At 46.8% G+C, this 23,032-nt stretch overlaps 1 protein-coding gene and 2 long non-coding RNA genes across 11 annotated transcripts in view; 2 read left to right on the top strand and 1 right to left on the bottom strand.

The window, feature by feature from the left end:
- Positions 1-282: 282 nt before the first annotated feature.
- LOC145528747 (uncharacterized) lies at positions 283-5,362 on the top strand. Its single transcript, XR_014070617.1, has 2 exons — positions 283-3,301; positions 4,579-5,362. It is a non-coding gene; the product is annotated as an uncharacterized LOC145528747 (long non-coding RNA).
- LOC145528746 (uncharacterized) lies at positions 5,225-16,183 on the bottom strand. Its single transcript, XR_014070616.1, has 3 exons — positions 16,019-16,183; positions 9,925-10,450; positions 5,225-6,106 (listed from the first exon to the last, which is right to left on the bottom strand). It is a non-coding gene; the product is annotated as an uncharacterized LOC145528746 (long non-coding RNA).
- Positions 15,256-23,032, top strand: part of DHRS12 (dehydrogenase/reductase 12) — a 41,309-nt gene continuing 33,532 nt past the window's right edge. For 7 of the 9 annotated variants that reach the window (XR_014070611.1, XM_081547622.1, XM_081547617.1 and 4 more), the window contains exon 1: positions 15,883-15,995. Coding sequence is in view for 5 of the 9 variants with exons in the window: in XM_081547617.1 (XP_081403743.1) it covers positions 15,940-15,995 (56 nt within the window). In the remaining 4 variants the exon portion in view is untranslated. Of the gene's footprint in view, positions 15,336-15,882; positions 15,996-23,032 lie in introns of those variants that run through there. The other 2 variants (XR_014070613.1, XM_081547620.1) reach the window with 1 other exon arrangement.

Genomic DNA, 23,032 nt, shown 5'->3' with positions numbered 1-23,032 from the left:
CACTGGGCAGTGTTCTAGAATGTATCAATACACGATCTTTTCTCTTAACATCCCGATGAAATCTACCTGGGTCTCTGTTTAGCTCCAAGGAGACCCACAGGCTCTTGGATCAACAGGGCTGCATATCCCCTGTGGCCCCACAGTGTTAGGGGAAAACTCTGATGGACTGAGTGCCATAGAGATGCTCAAAACAAGGGCACGGTTTTCAGCAGTAATTACCTCTGCCCCACCCTCTCTCACCGGACTACCTCATAATCAGGCTGCAATCTAGAACTTTCCTTTAGAGATATTACCATCCATGGAGTCTGTTCCTCTTAGTAACAGCAAACTTTTGTCTTATGAAAGTCAGCTCAGAACCCAAAGGTAATTTATTTTAATGAACAAACAAGAGCCCTAATAAACAGCATTGATTTTTTTTTCCTGGCAATCGAAAGCTGTTTGAAGCCAAATTAAATTTTTGTGCTCATCATAGCGAGGCAATAGACAGTAAGTCCATAACCATGAGCACAATAGCAAACAGGTCTATAGAATCCCCCGACAGAGGGGTTTACTGGTGAGGCCAGTGTTTTCTGTTTAACCCCCTCGGAACACTGCATCTTCTCTGAAATGAATCAGATGGCACCACCATATTCCACGGTATTGAAGAGAAAGCTGCAGAGAAGAACTTGGACATTTCCCAGGGTCGCTTTAAGACAACTGACAGTCATGACCCATTAGAAGATCATGAAATGAATTTAGTAGGTTGTGACCACTTAAAAGGGCTTCCCAGGCGGCTCAGTGGTAAAGAATCTGCCTGCCAATGCAGGAGATGGAGGTTTGATCCGTGGGTTGGAAAGATCCCCTGGAGGAGGAAATGGCAACCCACTCCATTATTCTTGCCTGGAGAATCCCATGGACAGAGGAGCCTGGTGGGGTTACAGTCCCCGGGGTCACAAAGAGTCAGACATAACTGAGCATGTACGCACGACCACTTTGGAAAAAAAAACAAACAGAATAGAAAATATTAGCATGCCAAGTAAGTATTGTGTGATATACAAGCACATGTGTGTGTTTGGTACATTGACCAAGTAACTTACCTTCCAAACTGGGACACTGTTGAGTTGTTGAGGGTACAGGGGATCTCTGATAATAATCACGCCAGGAGAACAGCATAAACCAGGACTCCCTGAGCCAGTGAGGACGTTTGGTCACCTGACTGCTAGGCTGTGACGTGAAGTGTATTTGTTATTGAGCGCCATGTTGAAAGAATCAGAAACGCTGATTTAGTGGCCATTTCTCTACCTAACAACCCTCCCCCTCATCTTCCAGGCTCCCACTTCTCCGTAACCATCGCTCCCACCCGGGAGCGCTTTATTATGTGCCAGATGCCGTGCTCAGGGCTTGGCCCTCGTTCTGAACTCATTCAGTTCCCACCTCGCCCCTTTTGATGCAGATTCTTGTATCAGAAAGTATTTTTTGAACATAAGGAACAAAAATTCCGGCTGACCTGAGAGGTAATTTGTTAGAAGGGCTGTTAGGAGGCTGGTGTAAGAGGAAGGAACCAGGCGGCTCCAGAAAGCCTGGGCCGAGGGGCCGGGCAGGTGCTCTGAGCCAGCAGTGACATGAATGAGCCCCGGAGGGCTTCCCTCTCTGGGCGGGCGTCGGGTGCCTACCAACCCGTCCTGGGAGGGCGGCCAGGTCCCTGGACCCTGGGTGTCAGGCAGCCCCAGGGTGGGGAAGGCACCTCCAGGGAGGACAGTGCCCCAGATATAGCCTCTATACATATGATTGTGGAGGAAGCTCCCCAGGGGCTAGGGCCCTGCTTGGAAGGGAAAGGGTGCTGAGTAGCTGAACTCCGAGCTGTGCTGTCAACTCCAAGCTTACAGATGAGGAAACCGAAGCCAAGAGGTTGCTTTTCTTGGGTTTCTATGGCAGCGATGGCCGAGCTCCTGTGCCCCCACACCTGCCCCACCTCATAGTCCTCTTCGGCCATGCTGCTCCTTCCAACTGGTTTTCCCCTGTTGCCCAAACCCACCACCCTTCACCTTTGCCATGGCACTTCCCATTCCTACCTTTCTCTGCTCACTGGGGTTCAGAATATACCTCCTCTTCCAGGAAGCCCTCCCTGAATGCATCAGCTCTATCCAAGTAGCTCTCTAGACCCCTCTAAGCCCTCACTTCCTTTTTCTTATGGAAATGTTCTGCCTCCCAGCCAGGCTGCAAGTCTTATTCCTAGAAAGGCTCATAAATAAACAATTACTGTAGAATGTGAGAGACATTATAGAAATACACACTTAAGAATCATGGAAACCCAGAGGAGAGATTTCTAACCCCGCAACGCATTGAGCGGCGGAGGCCCAGTGGAGCTTCTCATGAGCCTGAAGTTCAGGAATGGAGTTGCAGACTTGGGTGCCATCCATCTGTAGGTGAGTGGTGTTACTCGGGGATCATGCTATTGGCCTGTTGGTGGGTGGTGTGGCCTGTAGGTGGGTGGTGTGGCCTGTAGGTGGGTGGTGTTACTCGGAGGTCATGCCATTGGCCTGTAGGTGAGCGGTGTTACTTGGGGATCATGCAGAGTGAGCGCACAGGACCTGGGCCCATCTGAGAGTCCACAAGGGCAAGCTGCTGGGAGAGCTTGCTGGTTTCTTCAATGCCTGCAAAGGTCTTACCAGCAAAATGCTGAGTATCCTAGCAGACTAAAGAAATGCTTGCCTGCCTGGGTCTGGGAAAGGCACTTTTGCTCTTTTCAGAGTGAGGATTTTGTACTCATAAGAGTTTTCAAAGGTTTTTTTTTTTTTTTTTTGGAGGGGATAAGGCAAAGAATGGGAGACCTTTTCAAATCACAGTTGCAGTTCCAGTGACTGTGAAGAGAGCGAGGTGTGTTGTTGTTATGTTACTGCCGCTCCTGCTGGGCTGTTATTCAGCCACGGGCACCTTGAAGTTATAGAAAGAGCACAGACTTTCAAACAAGACACATTTCATCTTCCCTTGCTATGGCGGCTTTTGTTATGAGAAGAGGAAGAGTGCTCTCATTTGAGTCTGGCTGCCTTTGGGGAACGTTAAGGAGCATCTCTCTCAACCCCAGATCAGCTGGGTTTGCTCTGTTGGGTGGAGGTGGAGCATGGTATCCCAAAGACAGCTGTAAAAGCTGCCAAGGTCAAGGAAGTCGACTCCCGCTCGGTACTGGTCTGGACTGCTAGCCGGCGTCGCAAACAGAGCGTCCCTTTCTCACTGTTTTCTGTGCTCCTGCAGATCCTTCGCTGGGCCTTGAGTCTGCTGCTTTCCCTGGTTACCTGTGTGTGTGTGCTAAATCACTTCAGTCGTATTGTCTGACTCTGTGCAACCGCGTGGACTGTAGCCCACCAGGCACCTCTGTCCATGGGATTCTCCAAGAAAGAATACTGGAGTGGGTTGCCATGCCCTCCTCCAGAGGATCTTCTCGACCCAGGGATCAAAGCCATGTATCTTACGTCTAACCTGCATTGGCGGGCAGGTTCTTTACTACTAGTGCCCCCTGGAAAGCTCCTGGTTATCTGTGTACTTCTCTGATTTGCTGAAGGCATAAACCAGTGGTGTGTTTTTTGGCTGGGTTGCATGTGATTTCACTAATGTAGGTGTTTTTGGTCTCTGAGTTTTAATGCTACACGGTAGCAAATCTACTTAATGCCAGGCTAGGGTTTGGAAGTCTTCTGTAAATCCATTTGTTTGGAAGTCCATCATGACACTGAACAGTCACCACTATCATGCCCTCTTGATGCTGTTTTGAGATGAGGTTCCTGGGAGCTGTGGTACCATGTCAGGGCGTCACCCCTGGGGTAGGGGGAGCCCCTGTGCTTTAGAATTCTAGATGAAGATTCTGTCATGTGTCACAGCCTTTGTCTATTTTTACATGGAGCTGGGCTGCTGGGTGTGTGTGCATACTTTATAATCAAACCAATTCCTGAGTGGCCACCAGTGTGGGGCACCTCCCTTTTTCAGAAATGTCGGCTCAAATAAAGAGAGGCTCATTCCTCTCCATGGCTATAAGAGAAAAGGACCCATGAGTCCCGTGGAGCATCCTCATTGAGTTTGGGGGCATCTGTCTCCTGGAATCATGTTTGGTCCTGGTTTCCTCCCAGATTAAGACGAGGGTGCTAGCTCCGCCCTCTGCTGGGCAAAGAGGGGAGAGCCTTTAATCCACCCCAGTCCTGGGTATCTTCTAATTTTCTTCTCATTTGAGTCACAGAGGAAGATCAGAGGGTTTGCAACTTGCAATTCCTGCCCTCATCTGTGGTGCCCATGCCGTTTCTGTTGTGTCTCCACGTTGCTCTCTCTGCTGGGGGCCTGAGAGGGTCTATGCGCAGGCAAGGTTTTCCATGGGTGAAGGACCCAGACGGTTTGCTCTGAAACAAATGAATCCCAGAGAACTCCTGTGCATGAATTCATGGAAGGGACACTGGGTGACTCAGGTGATGCGTTCACCCACACACTAGCAGGCTTTGACTGGTAATGTATTAGGGCCTCCCTCAAGGGATGGTGAGGGCTTCCCTGGTGGCTCAGATGGTAAAGAACCCTGAGATAAGAAGATCCCCTGGAGGAGGGCATGGCTACCCACTCCAGTATTCTTGCTTGGAGGATGCCATGGATAGAGGAGCCTGGCGGGCTACAGTCCATGGGGTTGCAAAGAGTTGGACACGACTGAGTGACTAACACTTTCACTTCACTCAATGGATGGTGATGTTGGTTGTGACACATTTCAGGAAAGAAGTTCACGGCCAGGGCAAATGGTCCATGACTGTTGTTCTCTGAAAGTCTGGCTTAATCCAGAGACAATGTCCATGCTGTGTAGGAAGTGATGGCTGCAGGCCCTTGAACTGATTCCATTAGTACCATTTCCCTCATCTGGGCTCTTGATAGAGGAAGAGTGTGGCAAGCTCACAATTGTGATGGCTAGCAGGGCCTAGAGAGTGGACATTCTATTAATGCACTGCTTATACCTTAAGTATCTATATCTACGTACTGAAGTATATATATACCTGTGGGCCTCCTGGTGGCTCAGCGGTAAAGAATCCACCTGCGATGAAGGCACCGCAGGAGATAAGGGTTTGATTCCTGGGTCAGGATCGCTGGAGGAGGGCATGGCAACCCGCTCCAGTATTCTTGCTTGGAGAATCCCATGGACAGAGGAGCCTGGTGGGCTACAGTCCATGGGGTTGCAAGGAGTCAGACACGACTGAGCGACATAGCACGCACACACATATGTATGAAGTGTAGGTATACATATATACTGAAGCGCCAAGGCTGACCCAGAACACGGCCACCCCTCCCCGCCGAGCATCCTAAGGCAATGGTATTCTGGGGAAACGAACACAGCAACAGCTGAACTTTCTGGATGTTATAAAAACTCAAAGAAGAGACTCACATAAGAAAAGTCTGCAGCAAAAACAAAGTATACCCTGAAATCACTCAATTCTCTTTGCTACATTAAAAAAAAAAAAAAACACATCTTGATCCTACTCCTTGCCTGAATCTATCGAGATGGCAGCTGGACACAGTAAAATGGGATTATTCCACTGGGGTCAGCCACACTGGTGGGTCTCAGACCTCAGCGAACATCAGAACTACCCATGGGTTTGTTTAAGAGGCAGAATCACAGCCCACAGCTATTGTCATGCATGGGACCCCACTGATTCTGATTCCGTGGGTTAGAGTACCACATGTGTGCCCCCAGGCCACATAAGAGGCATACACTGACCCAGGACAGCCCCAGGTTGGTGGTGACCATGAGTGCAATAAGACGTTACTTTCAGTATTTCAGATCATTTGTCTGTTTTAGCCTGAGATGAAGCAAAGTAGCCAGTAACTTCCATTTTTGTGCAACTGTATCTTGTGCTTCAGTTTCCTTGTGGGCATTTTCATGGTGAAGAAATAAACTTGGGACAGTCTGTTCCTCATCGCCTCCCCTGAGTGCCCCCAGGAAGAGAATCCTCCAGGCCCTGGGACTCCATTTGTTCTTAAACCAGTGGGATCACCACGGGTGCAGACTTTGCACTCGGAAGACAGCGACCATCAGTGGCCTGTTCTAGGCAGATTTTCCTCCACAGAACTCATAATCCTCAAGCAGATGGAGGGGTTTGTAGTGGAGAGTCTAGAAAAATGAATCGACAGAAAATTCTTCTTATTGATCCTAGTGGTCATTTTTCTTTTCATGATTATGCAAGTAAGAAGAAAACAAATCTTTCTTAGAGATTGAATTTCAGTATTCTGTTTTCAGGTCAGCTGGTATCATAGTAGCCAAATTATCTTGAACATCTTGGGAGACAGCATTTTGCTATTTAACAAAAGGGAAATAGGAGGTGGAAATAGGAGTATATTTTAAATATATTCCAATATTTTAAGTTGGAATATAGTTGATTTACAATGTTAATTTCTACTCTGCAGCAAAGTGATTCTGTTATACATACATATATTCTTTTTTATACTTTTCCACTATAGTTTATCACAGGATATTGAATATAGTTCCCTGTGCTATACAATAGTTCCTTGTTTATGCATTCTACATATAAGAGTTTGCCTCTGTTAACTCCAAATCCCCAATCCATTCCTCTCCCAGCCTCCCCCTTGGCAACCACAAGTCTATTCTCTATATCTGTGAGTCTCTTTCTGTCTCATAAAAGTTCATTTGTGTCATATTTTAAATTCCACATGTAAGTGATACCCTATGATGTCTTTGTCTTGTTTACTTCACTTAGTATGATAATCTCTAGTTCCATTTATGTTGCTGCAAATGGCATTATTTCGTTCTTTTATACGGCTGAGTAGTATTCCACTGTGTATGTGTATCACATCTGTTGATGGACATTTAGGTTGTTTCCATGTCTTGGTTATTGTTAATAGTGCTTGCATGAACACAGGGGTGCATGTATCTTTTTGATTTATATTTTTGTCCAGATACATGCCCAGGAATGGGATTGCTGGATTACATGGCAGCTCTATTTTTAGTTTTTTGAGGAACCTCCATAATGTTTTTCATATTGGCTGCCCCAGCTTACATTCAGGAGGTAAGTGTTTTCAAATACATCTTCTATGGTTTTCTCTGGAACACTTTCTTAGATCAGTTAACTTTTATTTAAAGTTTAAAACTTTCTTACTGCATTGTATGGAAGTATACTTCTACTTCATAGGAAAAGAAAAGGTAGCTGGTACTTTCTGCTGATTTGTACATATCAAGTGTGGCAGTAAGGTTCACACATTCTTCTTATCAGGCTCCTGAAAAGTCTCTTAAAACCCTCTCTTCTGATCGCTTCCTCTTCATTCCATTGGTGAGAAAGGGGTCCCTTACCCTGACTAAGGTGGCCAAGCATACAGCACCTGTCATTGAACAGATGAGACTGACAGCCTTTTCTGAGCCACATATACTCACAGCCTGGGGAGGGGGCCATGGCGTGCCATGCAGTGCCACGTGGAGGTTGCATACAGGAACAAAGTGAGCAAGCAGGGACGGAAGGAGTCATGTAAGAGGGTGGGGTAACCTGTAGTTCCTCAGGAGGATGTGATTGGTTTGTATGGATAATTTCACAGGCTGGCAGGGAAGTAAAGCCTATTAACTTGAGGAGAGGGTGGGGTGTGGCCAGTCTGACTGATGGGGGGGCACTAGCCAGATGGGGAGCCACCCCCCACTGGGCAAGGGGTAGATCTGGTGAAATCAGAGGACTCACAGCTAGGACCTCTGTGAAGCTGACCTCTGTGAAGCTCAGAGAGGCCAAGGTGGCCCAGGAAGTTTTGGACCTTGCAGTACACCCCTTCCATCCCAGCCTTTATTCATAGGCTTATTCCCTGGGTTACTTAGTCCTGGATTCAAGTCTGGATTTGAACTTAACCACCAGCAGGAGGGGAGACATAATCAATGATAAGATATACAACTGTCCATGAAATTCACCCTCCAAGCATCACTTCCCAGGAGAGAATGCTCACTGTCTCCTTCCTGAACAGCTCTGTCCCTGGTTGACAGCGCTGACCTCCTTCTAATGATTTTTCTCCACAATTGCAAAACTCTTGCAGTCTGATTGAATTCTTCCAAGTCAATTTTTTTTTTTTACCCTTTATCTCTTCATAGGAATATTTCAGCCTTAAAATGTCCTGTAGTCTGTACTTTTCCATATCCGCACACCCCAAAAAGGCATTTTGCAAATCAATCTATGGTTTATAAGTCTGTTTATAAAGCAGCCAGTTTCCCAGTCCACTGGACAGGGTGCTGTGGCTCAGCTTCTCGGATCTCAGCCCAGTGGGGCCGCCCCAGCTGCAGAAGGTGCGGCAGCTAATGGCTCACACCTGCAGCCTTTCCTGGAGTCCACGATCAGTTGGGTAGAGCCAACTTGTGCATGAGTTACGCTCCCATGCACATGCACGCATGTACACGCACGCACACACATACCCGGTGACTGTCCATCGCTAAGGACTGATCAGGACAGGAGGACATCCCAGCTTCAGGGCAGGTCAAACTCTGGTGTCGTTTGTGTTCCAGAGCTCCCCACGGGGTCAAGCCAGACCTCACAGAAGCCACACCCTTTCCAGGCTTCTTCCTTTTTCCTGTGCTTTCTCCCTGTCCTACATTTGGGTTTCTTCTGAGACCACTCCCTCAATAAATTGCATTAAGTGAAGCTCCTCTGCAGGCTCTGCCTCCAGGAAACCTGACCCAGGACAAGGCTATGTCTCCACGGCTGAAGGCAGGAGATAAATCTGCAGCAGAATCCCTTTTATAAGCTCTTTTACTTTCCTAAAATGACGGTTTTAAAACTTTATTTTCTTTATAGAAGTGATACACACTTATGGCTAAAAATTCAAGTAGTGTCAAAAGGTATAAAAGCGTAAAAGATTTCAAACCCTACTCTCTTAGTTCTAGTCCCCCAAAAGGTCACCAGCATTCATTTGTTAGTCTCCTTTCAGAACATGTTTATGTGTATTTAAGTGTGAATATGTGATTTTTATATAATTTCTATCACATTATTCATTTCTCTCTGCAACCTGCTTTTTTCCATATACACCATGACCTTCTTTCCATCATCAATGCAAAGAGATCTGCCTCAAAAATGATCAGTGCACGTAAGACTCATTTAAAAAGTTATGTTCTCTGTAACTGGCAGGGGCCATCATTTCTGTGCATCGAACTGGAAACACTAGTAATTTGACATTTTATTTTGCCAAATGAACAACTGAGAGCTCGGTTTGAGAAAGCAGTTGTCATTTGCCCCCTCGTGTGCTAAACACATGAGCCTGACTGAACCCGAAGCCGCTGTGAGATGACTGAGGAGCCAGTTAGATGAAGACCATGTGACCCACCTAAAGGCAGCTCCGTGGTCGCCAGCAGTGGACTGAAAATCACGAGAGGAAGAGAAAGTTGATTTGTTTCTGTGTTATTCACAGCCACAAAACCACATTCCTATGGAGCAAACCGTCCCTCCCATAGTGAGTGAGACTGTGCGTACGATTAAGTAGGTAACTATAAGTGCTAGGCAGTGAATACACAATGGAGGCAGCACTGAATATCACAGAAATTATAAAATGTGTTTTAAGATATGTAACGAAAGCCACAATTAACCACAGAGAGATAGCATCTCACACCCATTCTGATGGCTACTGTAAAACAGCAAAACCCAGAGAATAACAAGTGTTGGAGGAAAGGATGTAGAGAAATTGGAACCCTTGTGCACTGTTGGTGGGAATGGAAAATGGTGCAGCTGTTATGGAAAGCAGTAAGGAGCTTCCTTAAAAAATTAAAAATAGAATTGCCATATGATCCTGCTATTCCATTTCTGGTTATATACCCAAGGGAATTGAAAGCAGGGCCTTGAAATTTGTACACCAGTGTTCACAGCAGCATTATTCACACTAGGCAAAAGGTGGGAACAACCCAAGTGTCCATTGTGGGATGAATGGATGGATAAACAAAATGTGGCCTATACATACCGTGGACCCGTGTGTGTGTGCTCAGTCGCTAAGTCGTGTCCGACTCTTTGCGACCCCCGTGGATTGTAGCCTGCCAGGCTCCTCTGTCCATGGGATTTTCCAGGCAAGAACACTGAGGTGGGTTGCCATTTTCTCCTCCAAGGGATCTTCCTGACCCAGGGATGGAACCTGTGTCTCCTGCATTTGCAGGCAGATTCTTTACCACTGATGTTCAGTCTTGAAAAAGGAAGAACATTCTACATTTGCCACATTAATGAATGTTGATGACATTATGCTGAGCGAAATAAATCAGTCATGAAAGGATGAATACTATACGATTCCACTCAGTGGGAGGTCCCTGGAGCAATCAGGTTCATAGAGACAGAAAGCAGAATGGTGGTTGCCAGGGGCTCGGAGGAAGGGAGAAGACAGAGCTGATGTTTAATGGGCACAGAGTTTCAGTTTTGCAAGATGAAAAGCCCCGGAGATGGTTGGTGGTGATGGTTGTACAACAATGTGAACGTACTTCACGCCACTGAACTGTACACTTGTAAAAATTAAAATGGTACATTTTATGTTACATATAGTTTAACCACAATTTAAAAATACATAAATAAAATCATACATTCCTCAAACCTTCCCAGGATTAAACAGCTGGCAAGGGCAGGGCCATTTAGTCATTCCATGCCTATGTAAGGGCACACGTGTTCACAGGCTCAAGCCCAGTCTCAGTCTTAGTTGACTGAGACCCATCTTTGGTCTCCAAGTGCCTCTAACTTAGGGGGAGGGTGTGGAGGTGGGAAGGGTAGCTGGCAGAACTGTGGGAACAAAGAGAGTCCCTCTAACAGGGAGAACTGTGGGAACTCAAAGCTACCCAGTCAACATAGGAACCAATCAACCAACCCAAAAGGAGGAGATGGTAGAGGAGGTTTCCAGCTTCATGTACTCAGTCATGTCTGACTCTGTGCTACCCTATGCACTGTAGCCCATGAGGCTCCTCTGTCCATGGGATTCTCCAGGAAAGGATACTGGAGTGGGTAGTCTATCCCTTCTCCAGGAGATCTTCCTGACCCAGGGATTAAATTCATGTCTCCTGCATTGCAGGCAGATTTTTTACCCCCTGAGCCATCGGGGAAGCCCTTTCAGCTTCACAGACATGACTTAAAGAAGAGACTGAAGAGAAGCCACCAGGAGATGTGGCCCATCCTTACAGAAAAGGGATTAGATCCTGACTGTCAGGTTGGAATCCTGGCTCTGGTCCTTTCTAGATTCTAGTTTCATCATGGACATGCCTTGAAATTCTCTGTGCCACAGTCTGCTCATTTTAAATGAGCTTAGAACAGTGCTTGGTACCTGGCAAGTGGAGTATAAGCTCTTATTAAATAAGAGAAAAGGTCCTCTATTCCATCCTTATTCCTACGCCCCAAGGACTCGGCTGGTGGAGTGTGGTTTGGGGGAAACTTAGGCTCAGGGAGGTGGGGTGTCTCCTTTGAAGAGGCATCAGGGCTGAATGTACATATTCCAATTTTTGACCCCAGCTCTTGCCACTGTGTGTCTGCCGCCCTCTCCCTGCCCCTGGTGGCCCTTGTCTGGAGCCAGCAGTGAGAACCAGGTGGTACTGGGAGTCATTGGTCAGGGCGAGGCACAACAACCCCTCAGAGCATCAGAGCACTTACCTCTGGCCCCTGAGCCTCACTGGAGAAAACTTTTGCACTCAGAACCTGCCTGCCAGGAAGCAGCCCTAGAAACAGACTGTGTGAGAGTTTCCGACCAACATAAGCCACGCCTGCCGGAAATCATTTCCTTGATTCATTCACTTACAGAGTGACTGATGGACCCGGGTGTCATGACTGTCCTGCCCTTGGCCCGTCTCATCCTTGTGTTTGGTTCTTGGAGGGTGGACAGGGCGGGAAAATGAAGGTGGACCATCGTATGTTTTCTTTAATAGTTGGTGGTGGTTTAGTCGCTAAGTCGTGTCCGACTCTTGTGATCCCGTAGACTGTAGCCTGCCAGGCTCCTCTGTCCATGGGATTCTCCAGGCAAATATACTGGAGTGGGTTGCCATTTCCTTCTCCAGAGGATCTTTCCAACCCAGGAATCGAACCCAGGTCTCCTGCATTGCCGGCATATTCTTCACCGACTGAGCTATGAGGGAAGACCTCATTATAGTTATAGTTATAGTTATAAACCTTTTACTAGTTATTTGACCAATTTATTTGGCTGCACCAGGTCTTAGTTTTGGCTTGTGGGGTCTTTAGTTGCAGTGTGTGGGATCTAGTTCCCTGACCAGGGATCAAACCCGGGCCCCCTGCATTGGGAGCATGGAGTCTTAGCCACTAGACCGCCAGGGAGTGCCTGTTTTTCAATCTGAATAAGGAATTCATGAACACAGTACAAAATTCAAAGGCACAAAAGGGTGTTTGGTGTAAGCAGAGTCTCCCTCCCCACTGACAAAGCTCTTACCAAAGGATGTCCCCCTGCCCCCTGCTGCCCCATGATTAGTTCCCATGAAAGGAAGAAAACCCTTAAATCAGTGGATTTGCTCTTCAGGGAGTTGGTTCAGATGAGCAACAGACAGTTGCCCGGGGGGTAGCGCGTCTGTAAAAGCAGGTGGCATCGAGGGACTTGGGAAGATAACCATAAAGGCGATTCTAAGAGGGGTCCGGCCTCTGGCTGGGTGCTGGAGTGGGTGGGTCAATGTCTGCCATGTCACCCCTGAGCTGCTTCTCTCCTGTCTTAATGTGAACCCCCCAAAACAGCCTCGGGTTTCTTATAAGCCTTTTATCAGTCAGGCTGGGAGCCCCCATCCCTTCTCGTGAATACAGAAGAGCCCGGTTCCTTAATCCATGTACAGACGGGGTCCGGACACTGCGAATAACAGGGAGCAGCATCAGAGCCCTCCTCCCCACCCCCTGCCTCACCCTCCTTCCTTTTTGTTCCCTTCCCTTCGCTTTCACTTCTCTTTCCCACCCCCAAGTGCACACTAAACACATACAATGAGCAGTGCTTGGGCTTCCCATGGATTTATGATTTATGGTTATTCATCTTATTATCTAAGTGGTTTTGGCAGGTAAAATATTAAGGCAGCACTGCCATTATAACCTTGTCTTCCATGATCTCATTGGCAGCTGGTGTTGCCATGACAACTGGGTTGGAGAAACTGGTACTGAGTTTCAGTGGAAGAGATGCAAACATTGGTGTGTGTGTGTGTGTGTGTGTGCGTGTGCGTGTGCGCGTGCACGCAGACCTCCCATCACGTATATCTCTGGTGCAGGAAGCCATGGACTTCTCAATCCTCACCTTCTGCTTCTCCTTCCAGTTTGGTCAAAATTAGCTTCAGGGCTCTAAATCAATTAGAAGGAGGCTTTGGAGGGTGATTTCTTTGTGTGGCTTTTGACTAGCAAATGGAAACTAGAGACAGAGAAGAGATATCTTCTGGGCTTTCTCCCCGCCTGAAATGAAGCCAAGACACCCACTGGATGTTGCTCTTTTAAAAGCACCTTGGGCCTAACTTACTTAACATCTTTGCATAATTCTCTTATTAGTCATAGAAAGAGCTTGAAGGGGCCCCAGATGTCATCTCTCTAACGTCATTTTCATTTAGATGGGTAAACTGAGGCCCAGAGAGGTTAAGTGACTTGCCCCCATAGAGTGTGGTCCACTGAGAGGCCATTGGCTCTGAAATCGCACTGCCTGGCTCAAACCCTGGCTCCAGGGTGCATTTACTGTGACCTCAGCCAAGTGTCTAAGCCTGTTTTGTTCATCTGTAAAATGGAGATGATAGCCAGAGCAACCTTACTAGGTCATCGTAGGGATTAAGTGACATAATCCACAACGTTTGGACTTGTTGTTCAGTCGCCAAGTCATGTTTGACTCTGCAACCCCACAGACTGCAGCACGCCAGGCTTCCCTGTCCCTCACCATCCCCTGGAGTTTGCCCAGGTTCATGTCCATTGAATTGGTGATGGCATCCAGCCATCTCATCCTGTCTCCCTCTTCTTCTGCCTTCAATCTTTCCCAGCATCAGGGTCTTTTCCAATGAGTCGGCTGTTTCCATCAGGTGGCCCTAAATTTTATCACTATTACCCAGGGCCACACTGAGAATCAGTAACAAAACAACCAAAATCCAGCTCAGCTAAGTCCTTAAACTGGACCCTTTCCCTACGAATCCTGTCCTGTCCTTTCTTTCTTGTTCCTTGTCATCCAGGGAGGAATGGAGGTCCCTTCTGAGATGTGGGTTGTCTTTTCTTAAAATCCCCTATGAATTGTGTACAATGAAGTCCCTAGTGGATACTTGTCGATTTGAGGGTAAACATTACATGCTTCATGCACTAACAGAACATCCATGGAAAGTACACGGGGCGGCTGCAATGCAGGAGGGAAAGAATGAGAAAAAACTTAGGGCAGGAAATGAACGTTTTTTGACCATAACCTGGCATTTTGCTGAGCTCTTTGCAAATGTATTTAATCATCACAACAGCCCCATGAAGTGAGCATATTCATCCCCACTCTACCAATAAGAAAACTAAGTCGGAGTAGGTCTGCAGCACACCGGGGTTTACACGGCAGGTTGAGAGAGCTAGGTTTCCACCCACCCTTTTACAGCAAGGTGCTGCTGATGCCCTCAATGCACTGTGTGGTTCACAAGAACTTCTCCCCGACTCTGTGAGCCAAAAGCACATTTCCTGAGGTGGTGAGAGAGTTTCTGAACAGAGTGGTACCTCTTCCATCACTGACACAGAGCCGAGGGTACAAAGCACAGTTGTGTAACTGGGGGTCCAAAATGCTCTCCTGGTCCAACCTGGCATTGAAAGTCACATCAGGCTGGGTGGCTTTGCAAAATGCCACTTGTTTAAACTCCTTTTCATCCTTCTGGCAAGAAGAAGAGCAATGCAGGGGAACCTCACAGTCCTGTTCAGAGGAGCAAGCTGTTCTGGGGAAATGTATTTCAAAAGGTATCCTGAATTAAAAACACGCCCACTTGGGAGGGGGCAGCGAACCTATATCCTCTACTGTAGGTAATGAGGCCATTAAACCAGCTGGTCTCCACACATCTTATGTAAGAATGGCTTAGTCTCTGGGTGAGTCTGGTAAACCAGTATAGAATTTAACCCAGTGAGGCTTTCCTAACTAGGAGTCAGAGATGGAGGTCAGATGGGGACAAGAGTGCCTGACTCCTACATAACAGGGGCCCAGAGTGGGCTGGATGACTAGTCTAGCATGTGGGTTGGCTTAGCCACTGTGCTTTTTTTTTTTTTTTCCGCTTGCACTGTGTTTATTTGGCCTCGCGGGATTGGGGAGGCGGATGAAGATTTGAAGGCGATAAAGGGCCCCTTCCTGACACTACATGACGTTGCAGAACTGTGGCAAAAGCCTGTACTTCGGAGACAGACTTACCTCTCGGGAGGGAGACCCCGTCTGCCTCGCCCCAGGTGGGTCCCTGTGTGCAACTTACAGACTTATTGCACCTGCTGATGAAGCACTGTCCCTCCGCTGAGTTACTGCGGGTATTTCGTGAAATAAGATAGGTGGAAACTTAGAAAATACTAGTTTTTCAGTAACCCCTATGCTAAAACCCATCGGATGGAGACATCTTTTTAGTATCAGTAAGCTTCCTCGTTTTGAGTCCACACGATTTTCTGGGTCATCAGATTCGAGGAGGTGCGTTGCGGTGCCAGCTCTGCGTCCCAATGATACCCAGCTGGCAGGTATCCCCCAAAAGGTACCGACGCCGGTTCCCACCCCCACGAGGACACCCCTGCGCGGTCCGCAGCAGTGTCTGCCCTCCCTTCCCCCTGCCCTCTGGGGCAGGAGTGGGGCGCTCTCCAGGGCCGCGGTAGGGCAGGGCAGGGCCGGGCCGTGGGGGGCGCTGTTCCGCATCGCACCGAGACCCCGCCGCATTCCCAGTGGGGACCAGCCCCGGAGGCCGCGGCGTTTACATAACTGAGATGATGTAACCGCTGGCGGGCCCGGAAGGGCGGGGCGGGGGCCCGGAGCGCAGGGCCGCGGGACTCCGCGTGCGGCGCCCGGCCCACCATGTTCCTCTACCGCAGCGCCGCGTGGTTTACCAAGGGGCTGCGCGAGTACACCAAGTAAGGGCGCGCGGGGTACCTACCGCGCCGGGGCCCGCGGCCCGGGGGCGGGCAGGCCGGCCGGCCGTCACGCGGCCCGCCTCGGCGCGGGCGGGCGGGATGAGCGGGGACGCGCCCGCGACTCCCCCGCGATCTCGCAGACCCACCAAGCGACGGAGGCGCCCGCCGGCTGGCAGCCCACCTGCTGCAGCCGCGACCCGACCCGGGGGCGCTCTTGTACCCGGCGCGCGACCGAGGGGCGGGGCTTGTACGCACGGGGTCCCACCCACTGACGTCAGGCGGCCCTGGGGTCTGCGAGCCTCCGGGGCGTTGCCTGGACGCCCCGCTTGGGCGTTCTCTGGCTCCTGTCTCCTTGGGGCTGTTTTCGGCGTCAGAAGGGGTTAGTTCTAAATTGCTAGTTGAGACTCCGCTTAGTACTTTCCTGGGTGTTTTTGTCCTTACTAATAAAATGCGGCTTGTGGACTGTGACCGCTCCCTCCAGCTGGAACATTCCAGGCACGAGTTTTCAGGGCGGGTGCAGAGCCCGCGTCCAGTGTGAGCTTGTTGAACATTGCTTGCTGGTTCCCACCCCCCACCCCTCACCTCCGCCGACCGTGATAACCCTAGTTGTGCCCCAGTCGACTCGCCCCCCCACTGTGGTCTTTGAGGGGTGGCCACTTCTGGGAGGTGGAGAGGTGGTTTTAAATCTTAGAATTAGCCTCTCCCAGTGGTTCTCATCCCTGTTTGAAACCAGAAATCACCGGCAGAAAATTGTTGAGGATACCAGCTTTCAGGCCCTCCCACTGGACATTTTGATTCAATTGATGTGCACTGGGGCCTAGATTGATATTTTATTTTAAAAAAATATCCTGCAGGTTCTTCTCTTATGCAACCCTCTTCTCTGAGACTTCCTCTCTTCCCTAAGAGTTTATCAGTATTTTTATCAGTTCCTAAGGCTACCTGGGCAAATTTCCATCATCCCAGGACTCCAGGCATCATTCCAAGGGGAGACAGCTGCTGTTCCTCCCTTCTCGGCTTGCAGAAGCGTTTTTGAAAAAGTGCAGACCCTCCTCAGGGGCAGTGCTGCAGAAAATGTGGGAAATGTTGCCGAGTCCAAGCTCGGTCTGCTCGCTATACACAGGCCAGTTAACTGAGAGAAAATGTTGAGGCAAGCAATACGACTGTTATTGTGAAAGCCAACAGATCGAGAAGATGGCAGACTAAAGTCTCAAAATAACCACCTTGCTGCGTGTCTAGATGTGAGGTTCTTGTACAGGATAGAGGGGTTGGAGTTGAGGAAGTAGTGACCATTATCTTGTAAGTATCTCCTGGAATGGCCAACCTCAGGGAGGGGGTATGTTCATCTCTTCAGGCAGAGGGGCAGGGTTCCCTAAGGCAGGTCATTATGTAGGATTATAATAACTAAAGCAATGTAAAACAAAGGTTAAAGTCAATGAAACAGATCCATCATGGAGTCAGAATTGGCTTTTCCCTGCAATAATTTACCACTGTCAATGTCCCTTCAACAATCTTGGGAAAAAAGACAGTGACGACTGTTCTAACTGCTTCATCAGATAGATCTTTTGGGGAGTGTTCGCAGCCATCTGTGCCAGTTGCCAGTGTTCCAGATGTTGAGATTTGTCTTTCTTCATTCTCTTTGGAAAATGTCCACTTTACATCTGTAGAATACTGAACTTCAAACCCAGAGGCAGCATCTTAAGTTTAGGAATTTAGGGCTTTTCTATGTATGGGAAGATGCAAGAGTCAGGGCTCTTTAAAGTTATTTCCTTGATATGTACCCTCAGGTATCTGGGACAGTTAATCCTGTGTTCTCATAGGCTGAGTTTCCTCAGGGCTTACCATAGGGAATGGCTGCAAGGCTGATGGCTGCTAGATGGCAGGTATTTCCTAACCAAGTTTCCTCAGGGCTCACTGGCTCATGTTGGAAGGCTCCAATTGCAGATGACTGATATGGCAGGAAATATTCCATTTCTCAGCTCCTCTCCTCTTGGTCAGAAATTTGACCAGTATTTGGGAGACAGTTCATGATCAAATCTGGTCCCACGGTGCTGGAAGGCTCATCCCAGATCAGGAAAAAATTCTTTGATATGCTCCTCTAGTTGCTAAATTTCAGATTCCACCCACCATGAATAAGGAAAGATTCTCTGGATCTTGTGCCTGATTATGATCCAGGAGACATTTTCCCTCCCATTGCTTCTTCCCATACTTAGAATTACACTATTATAATGATTTCTGTGTTATGTTTTTAGCCATATAAGTTTTGTTCAAGGCCTGATTACATCCTGGGTATTGTAAGAGACAACAATCTTATAAATTAGACAAGATATAAGTAATGCAGTTAGTGAAATTGACAATGACAGTGCATCAAGGAGGCACAAAGCACAAACAATTTGAAAACAAAGACCAAATTAGAACAATGATTAATTAGTTTAAGGGGAAGATTTTCCTTACCCCTGGGAAACAGATTTAAACCAGTAATTTTTTTTATATAGAAACCACAATAACTATAACCATATCTACCAGTTCACTCAGTTCCCCTGTAATTAATCCTTTTTGTTAACAGCTTTATGAAGCCATTAGAATTACTTGCATTCATCCAAAAGTCCTTTTTATAAATCTTCTTGAAGGGGAGGCGTTTTTGCAATGGCATCAGAGTGAAATCATAACTATCTATAGTAACAAAAAGACTTAAGAAGCCACATTGAAAGCACCTAGGTTACTGCTGTGACACGCCACACTTTCAGATAATAACTAGAATTATGATGATACTTTACCAGGACACATCAAAATTTCATATAATCTCTAGAATATCTATCATTTACCATAAAATATAACCTAAGAAGATTTATTACTCATTTGATAACACTTTGCATTGTAATTTAACATACCAAGTGAACCTAATGAGTTTAATGTTTCTTTGGGGTGTTTCAAAGGCCCTTTGAAGCATCCCAAAGTTTAGCTAGAGGTCAAAGAAATTTTATTATAATTTGATTTGGGAAGTTTTGTCAGAACAACATCAAAAGGGTTTTAAAACACAACAGGATTATAAGTCACTGTGAAACAATAGTTATTCACTTAGCCAAAGTAACAATAAAAGATTTCAAAGGCAAATGCGGAGTAGATCACTTAAAAGGTAAAGAACTTAAAATCTGTTATCAAAGGTAGTTTGACATCTTAACAAAACTTGTCTTTCTAACAGAGAAAAGCCAAATTCTGTTCTCATTTCAAGATTTCAGCCCTGAGTTGGGTCCAGCAATGTAAAACCCATCAGTCTACAAAAGAGGTCAGGTTAAAATTGGGTTTCTGGCAGATGGAATAAATAAAGTTCACTTATCTAGATGGCTAATTGGAAAGCAAGTCCAAATTACTCTCTTTTTCAAAATTTGCATTTTAAAAAGATGGTGGAGATAAGGGCTCCTGAGAAGACCAAGTAGAACATTTGCAAAGATACTGGCAATTTTTTCTTAGGATAACTTCATTTGCCCGTTATAGTACTTTGTTTCTCTTGTTTAGTTGCTAAGTTGTATTAATACTTACAAATTTCCTCTTAAGACAAACAGGGAAGGTCTTGGGAGTGGTAAAAGGATAGTGGGTTTTGGATTATTTTTTGGAACCATACTTCTGGTCCTGGAAAGATTCTAAAACAAGGACAGTTTTGTTTTTTTTCTTTTTTCTTCAAAGAATTGGGTGGCTACCTCAATGATATTGAAGGACTGATATACCCATTTACCTATGTTGGAAAGTTACCTTAGAGGAGACGGTCTCTTCCAAAATTCCTGCTAAGCTCTAAATATCAGCTATGGCTAGTTTAGATAGACCCATGGCTTCCCATCTTGGTATTTACAAATGCTTTTGAGGATCTTCCCTAGATTTCAGCCAGTCATTAAAAACTTCCCAAGGGGCTCCCAGGTGGGAGTGGAACCTTAGAGGAAGTGCTTCCCATTTTAGCTCAAGCAGTTAGTACTAGAAGCCTTTATGCTCAGAGTAACCAAATCAAACCGAAACCTTGCCAGCCAGAAAGTCACTTTCAGAGTCAAATGGCAAAACTGCCCCAAATGTGACCTCCTAGTCCCACTAGACTTGTGACCCTTGTCCAAAGCACCTTATTTCCCTTCACAGGGAGAACACCCCAAATTAGAGCCAAAGCCCCCCAAATGGAGCTGAAGCTCCCCAAATGCATGAGGTCAAAAAGGCCCTGGTGGGACCCTGATGTCAAGCTGTTCTGGGGAAAGGTTACTTGAGCCTTTAATTTACAAAGGAGAGTGGTATCAATCAGAGTCAATCAATTTGTTCCCCACTGTCAGCGTGACCTGGGGCTCCTGTCTTCCTTTTATTATTTTTTAGTTTAGGTCACTCTCTTCTCCAATGTCCTTCCTCCCTGCAGTAAGCATGTTCTTCCTTCCCCAGTGGTGACCTACCTTTAGGTTTCACGTGTGCTCACTCAGTCATGTCTGACTCTTTGCAACCCCATGTAGCCTGCCAGGCTCCTCTGTCCATGGAATTTTCCAGGCAAGAATACTGGAGTGGGTTGCCATTTCCTTCTCTAGCGGATCTTTCTGACCTACGGACTGAACCCGCAGCTCCTGCATTGGTGGCAGGTTCTTTACCAGTGAGCCATTCCTCCTTAGGTTACTCACCTTTAGTGCTGCTACCAGAAAGCCTGTATTCCGTTTCGCATCTCCTTGCTTCTGTCGTTGTTCCCTGCTGTTGAATACTTTTAAGAACAACATCTACTAACTGAGAAGGATTCATTTCAAACACACTATCTAATTTCTATAATCTTTTAATCTCCGGAGCACTTTGCCTGGTGAAGGCCATATTTATCATCCTTGCATTCTCAGGGGCCTCAGGGTCTGTATCTGTGTAGCACCTATAAACTTGATAAATCCTTTCTAGAAACTATGATGGATCCTCAGTTGGTTTTCGTTTTATCTCCCGAATTTTGTTTAAGCTCTTTTGTCTAGGTACACCATTGGGTTTTGTCTCAGACCTCTGCACGATAAGGTGGGTAGTTCTCTGACTCCTTTTTCTCCTGCTGCAATAGCATAAATGCTTCTATGTGTGGAATCTCATTTCTTTTCCCTGCTGTTTTGCAAAACGCTTCTAACTGTGAGATCGCCTAATAGTTGAGTGAGCCATTCAGGGTCCGTTGCTCTTCTGATCCTAACATGTATTGGGTCCACACCCTATTATAGTAGCATAGTCATAGGCGTACAATTTTATTTTGCCCGTTTATCCAATATATGCCCAAAAGGGCTCTCCTTCAAGATAGATGGAGTAAATCCCATTTATAGATGGAATAATTCTCATTTTTAAAAGTATGACCACACCACAACACAAAAGATGAATAGCAATTCCAATATAAAAAATTCCGCAAAAAAATTGCAGCATTGATACACCAACAAATTGGCCCCCAACTCCCAAACTTACCCTACAAATCAAAGAATTCCAACTAGGATAGACTTACCCCACAAGAACTAGTTCCCCAAGAAACTGGTTCCAACTGAGCAGGTTTCCAACTCAGGTAAATAAACTTATCCTACAAAACAAATGAACTAGTTCCAACTAGGATAGGCTTATCCCCACGAGAACTAGTTCCCCAGTGAACCAATTCCAGCTCAGGTACAGTCCAACAACAATTCCCCTCCCCAACAGGGTACCCCAACCAAACTGGCTTGTCCCCTAAAGGAAAAGCCCAAATTGAGGTGGGGATATATTTCCACTGTGCGCACTGGAGAGACTTACCCTACAAAATTGAGTCCCATCAACGTGTAATTTGTCGATTCCTTGCCTCAACTGCCAAGCACTGGAGAAGCTGGTGCCATGTCAGAGAATCTTGAAGGGAAGATCCTCAGGACAAATGGTCCCAGCAGCTGCTAAGGCCTTCCCCCAGTATTCCCTGATATATACCCGGGGCCGGGTAGCCACAAGCAGCAAGGCTTCTGGGCTGGCTAAGCCAAATTTGAGTCCAAGTTCAGTCTGCTTGCCACATGACAGGCCTATTAACCAGGTGTTGAGGCAAGGAATATAGTTGGAAAGCCTAGCTGACAGAGAAGATGGCAGACTAATGTCTCAAAATAACCATCTTGTCTGGGGTCTGGAGGTGAGGTTCTTTTATAGGACAGAGAGGGGGAGGAGTTGAGGAAGTAAAAACCATTATCTTGCAAATATCTCCTGGAAGGAGGTATGTGTTAATCTCTTCAAGCAGAGGGGTCTCAGGAAGAAGATGCATTCATCTCTTCAGGCAGAGGGGCAGGGCTCCCTGTATAATTTAAACTACAACTGTAAGGGCAGGTAATAATGTATGATTATAATAACAAAAGCAATGAGAAAGGAAGATTAAAGTCAAAGAAACAGATCAGTCAAGGACTCAGAATTGGCTTTTCTTTGCAACAGTGTAGCTGTCAACCCTGACCCACTGAATTTAGGTGAATACAGTGGCCGCCTCTTTCTTTCAAAGGGGTGACCACCATTTGCTGGATCTTTCCGTGTTATACAGAATGCAGCATGAAGAGCTTGAGTCAGCTTCCTGCCCCCCGGGAAAGCAGACTTCTGAAAGTCTCTCCCCAAACTCTTTTGTGGGGTAGGAGGGGTGTAAGCTTAGGTGGTTTTCCCTGCTGTTGTGCATTTTGTGAATTGGAGGGAAAGACAATACCTTACTTTGATTCCAATGAGAGTCTGTAGTTTGGGTTTACAATGTTTTTTTCTTGGCACACCAGCATTTTTATAAAGCTTCCTTATATTGGGCCCCTAGGCAGCAGGATCTAGTCACAGTTTCCTTAACTTTGCCTGAACCTAAGAATTACCAGGGGCAATTAAAAAACAACTGACTTGTAAGCACCTAGCAGGTGTGGGTGGAACCTTAGCAAATTCCATATTGGGTAAATTGGGGAAGCGGGCCGAGGACCTTGCCTCCTGGTGATTCTTATATTCTGGGGTTCAGGTAACACTAAGTACAGTGATTGCTCAACTTGAATCAGTCTCCTGTAGGGCATGTGAAACCACTGATTGCTAGGCCTCACCCTGGAATTTCTGGC

Source organism: Giraffa tippelskirchi, chromosome 12, assembly GCF_054371585.1.
Source record: "Giraffa tippelskirchi isolate mGirTip1 chromosome 12, T2T-mGirTip1v1.2.pri, whole genome shotgun sequence".
In the NCBI taxonomy this organism is placed as follows: Eukaryota; Metazoa; Chordata; class Mammalia; order Artiodactyla; family Giraffidae; genus Giraffa; species Giraffa tippelskirchi.
This window is presented reverse-complemented; position numbering and strand designations above follow the sequence as displayed.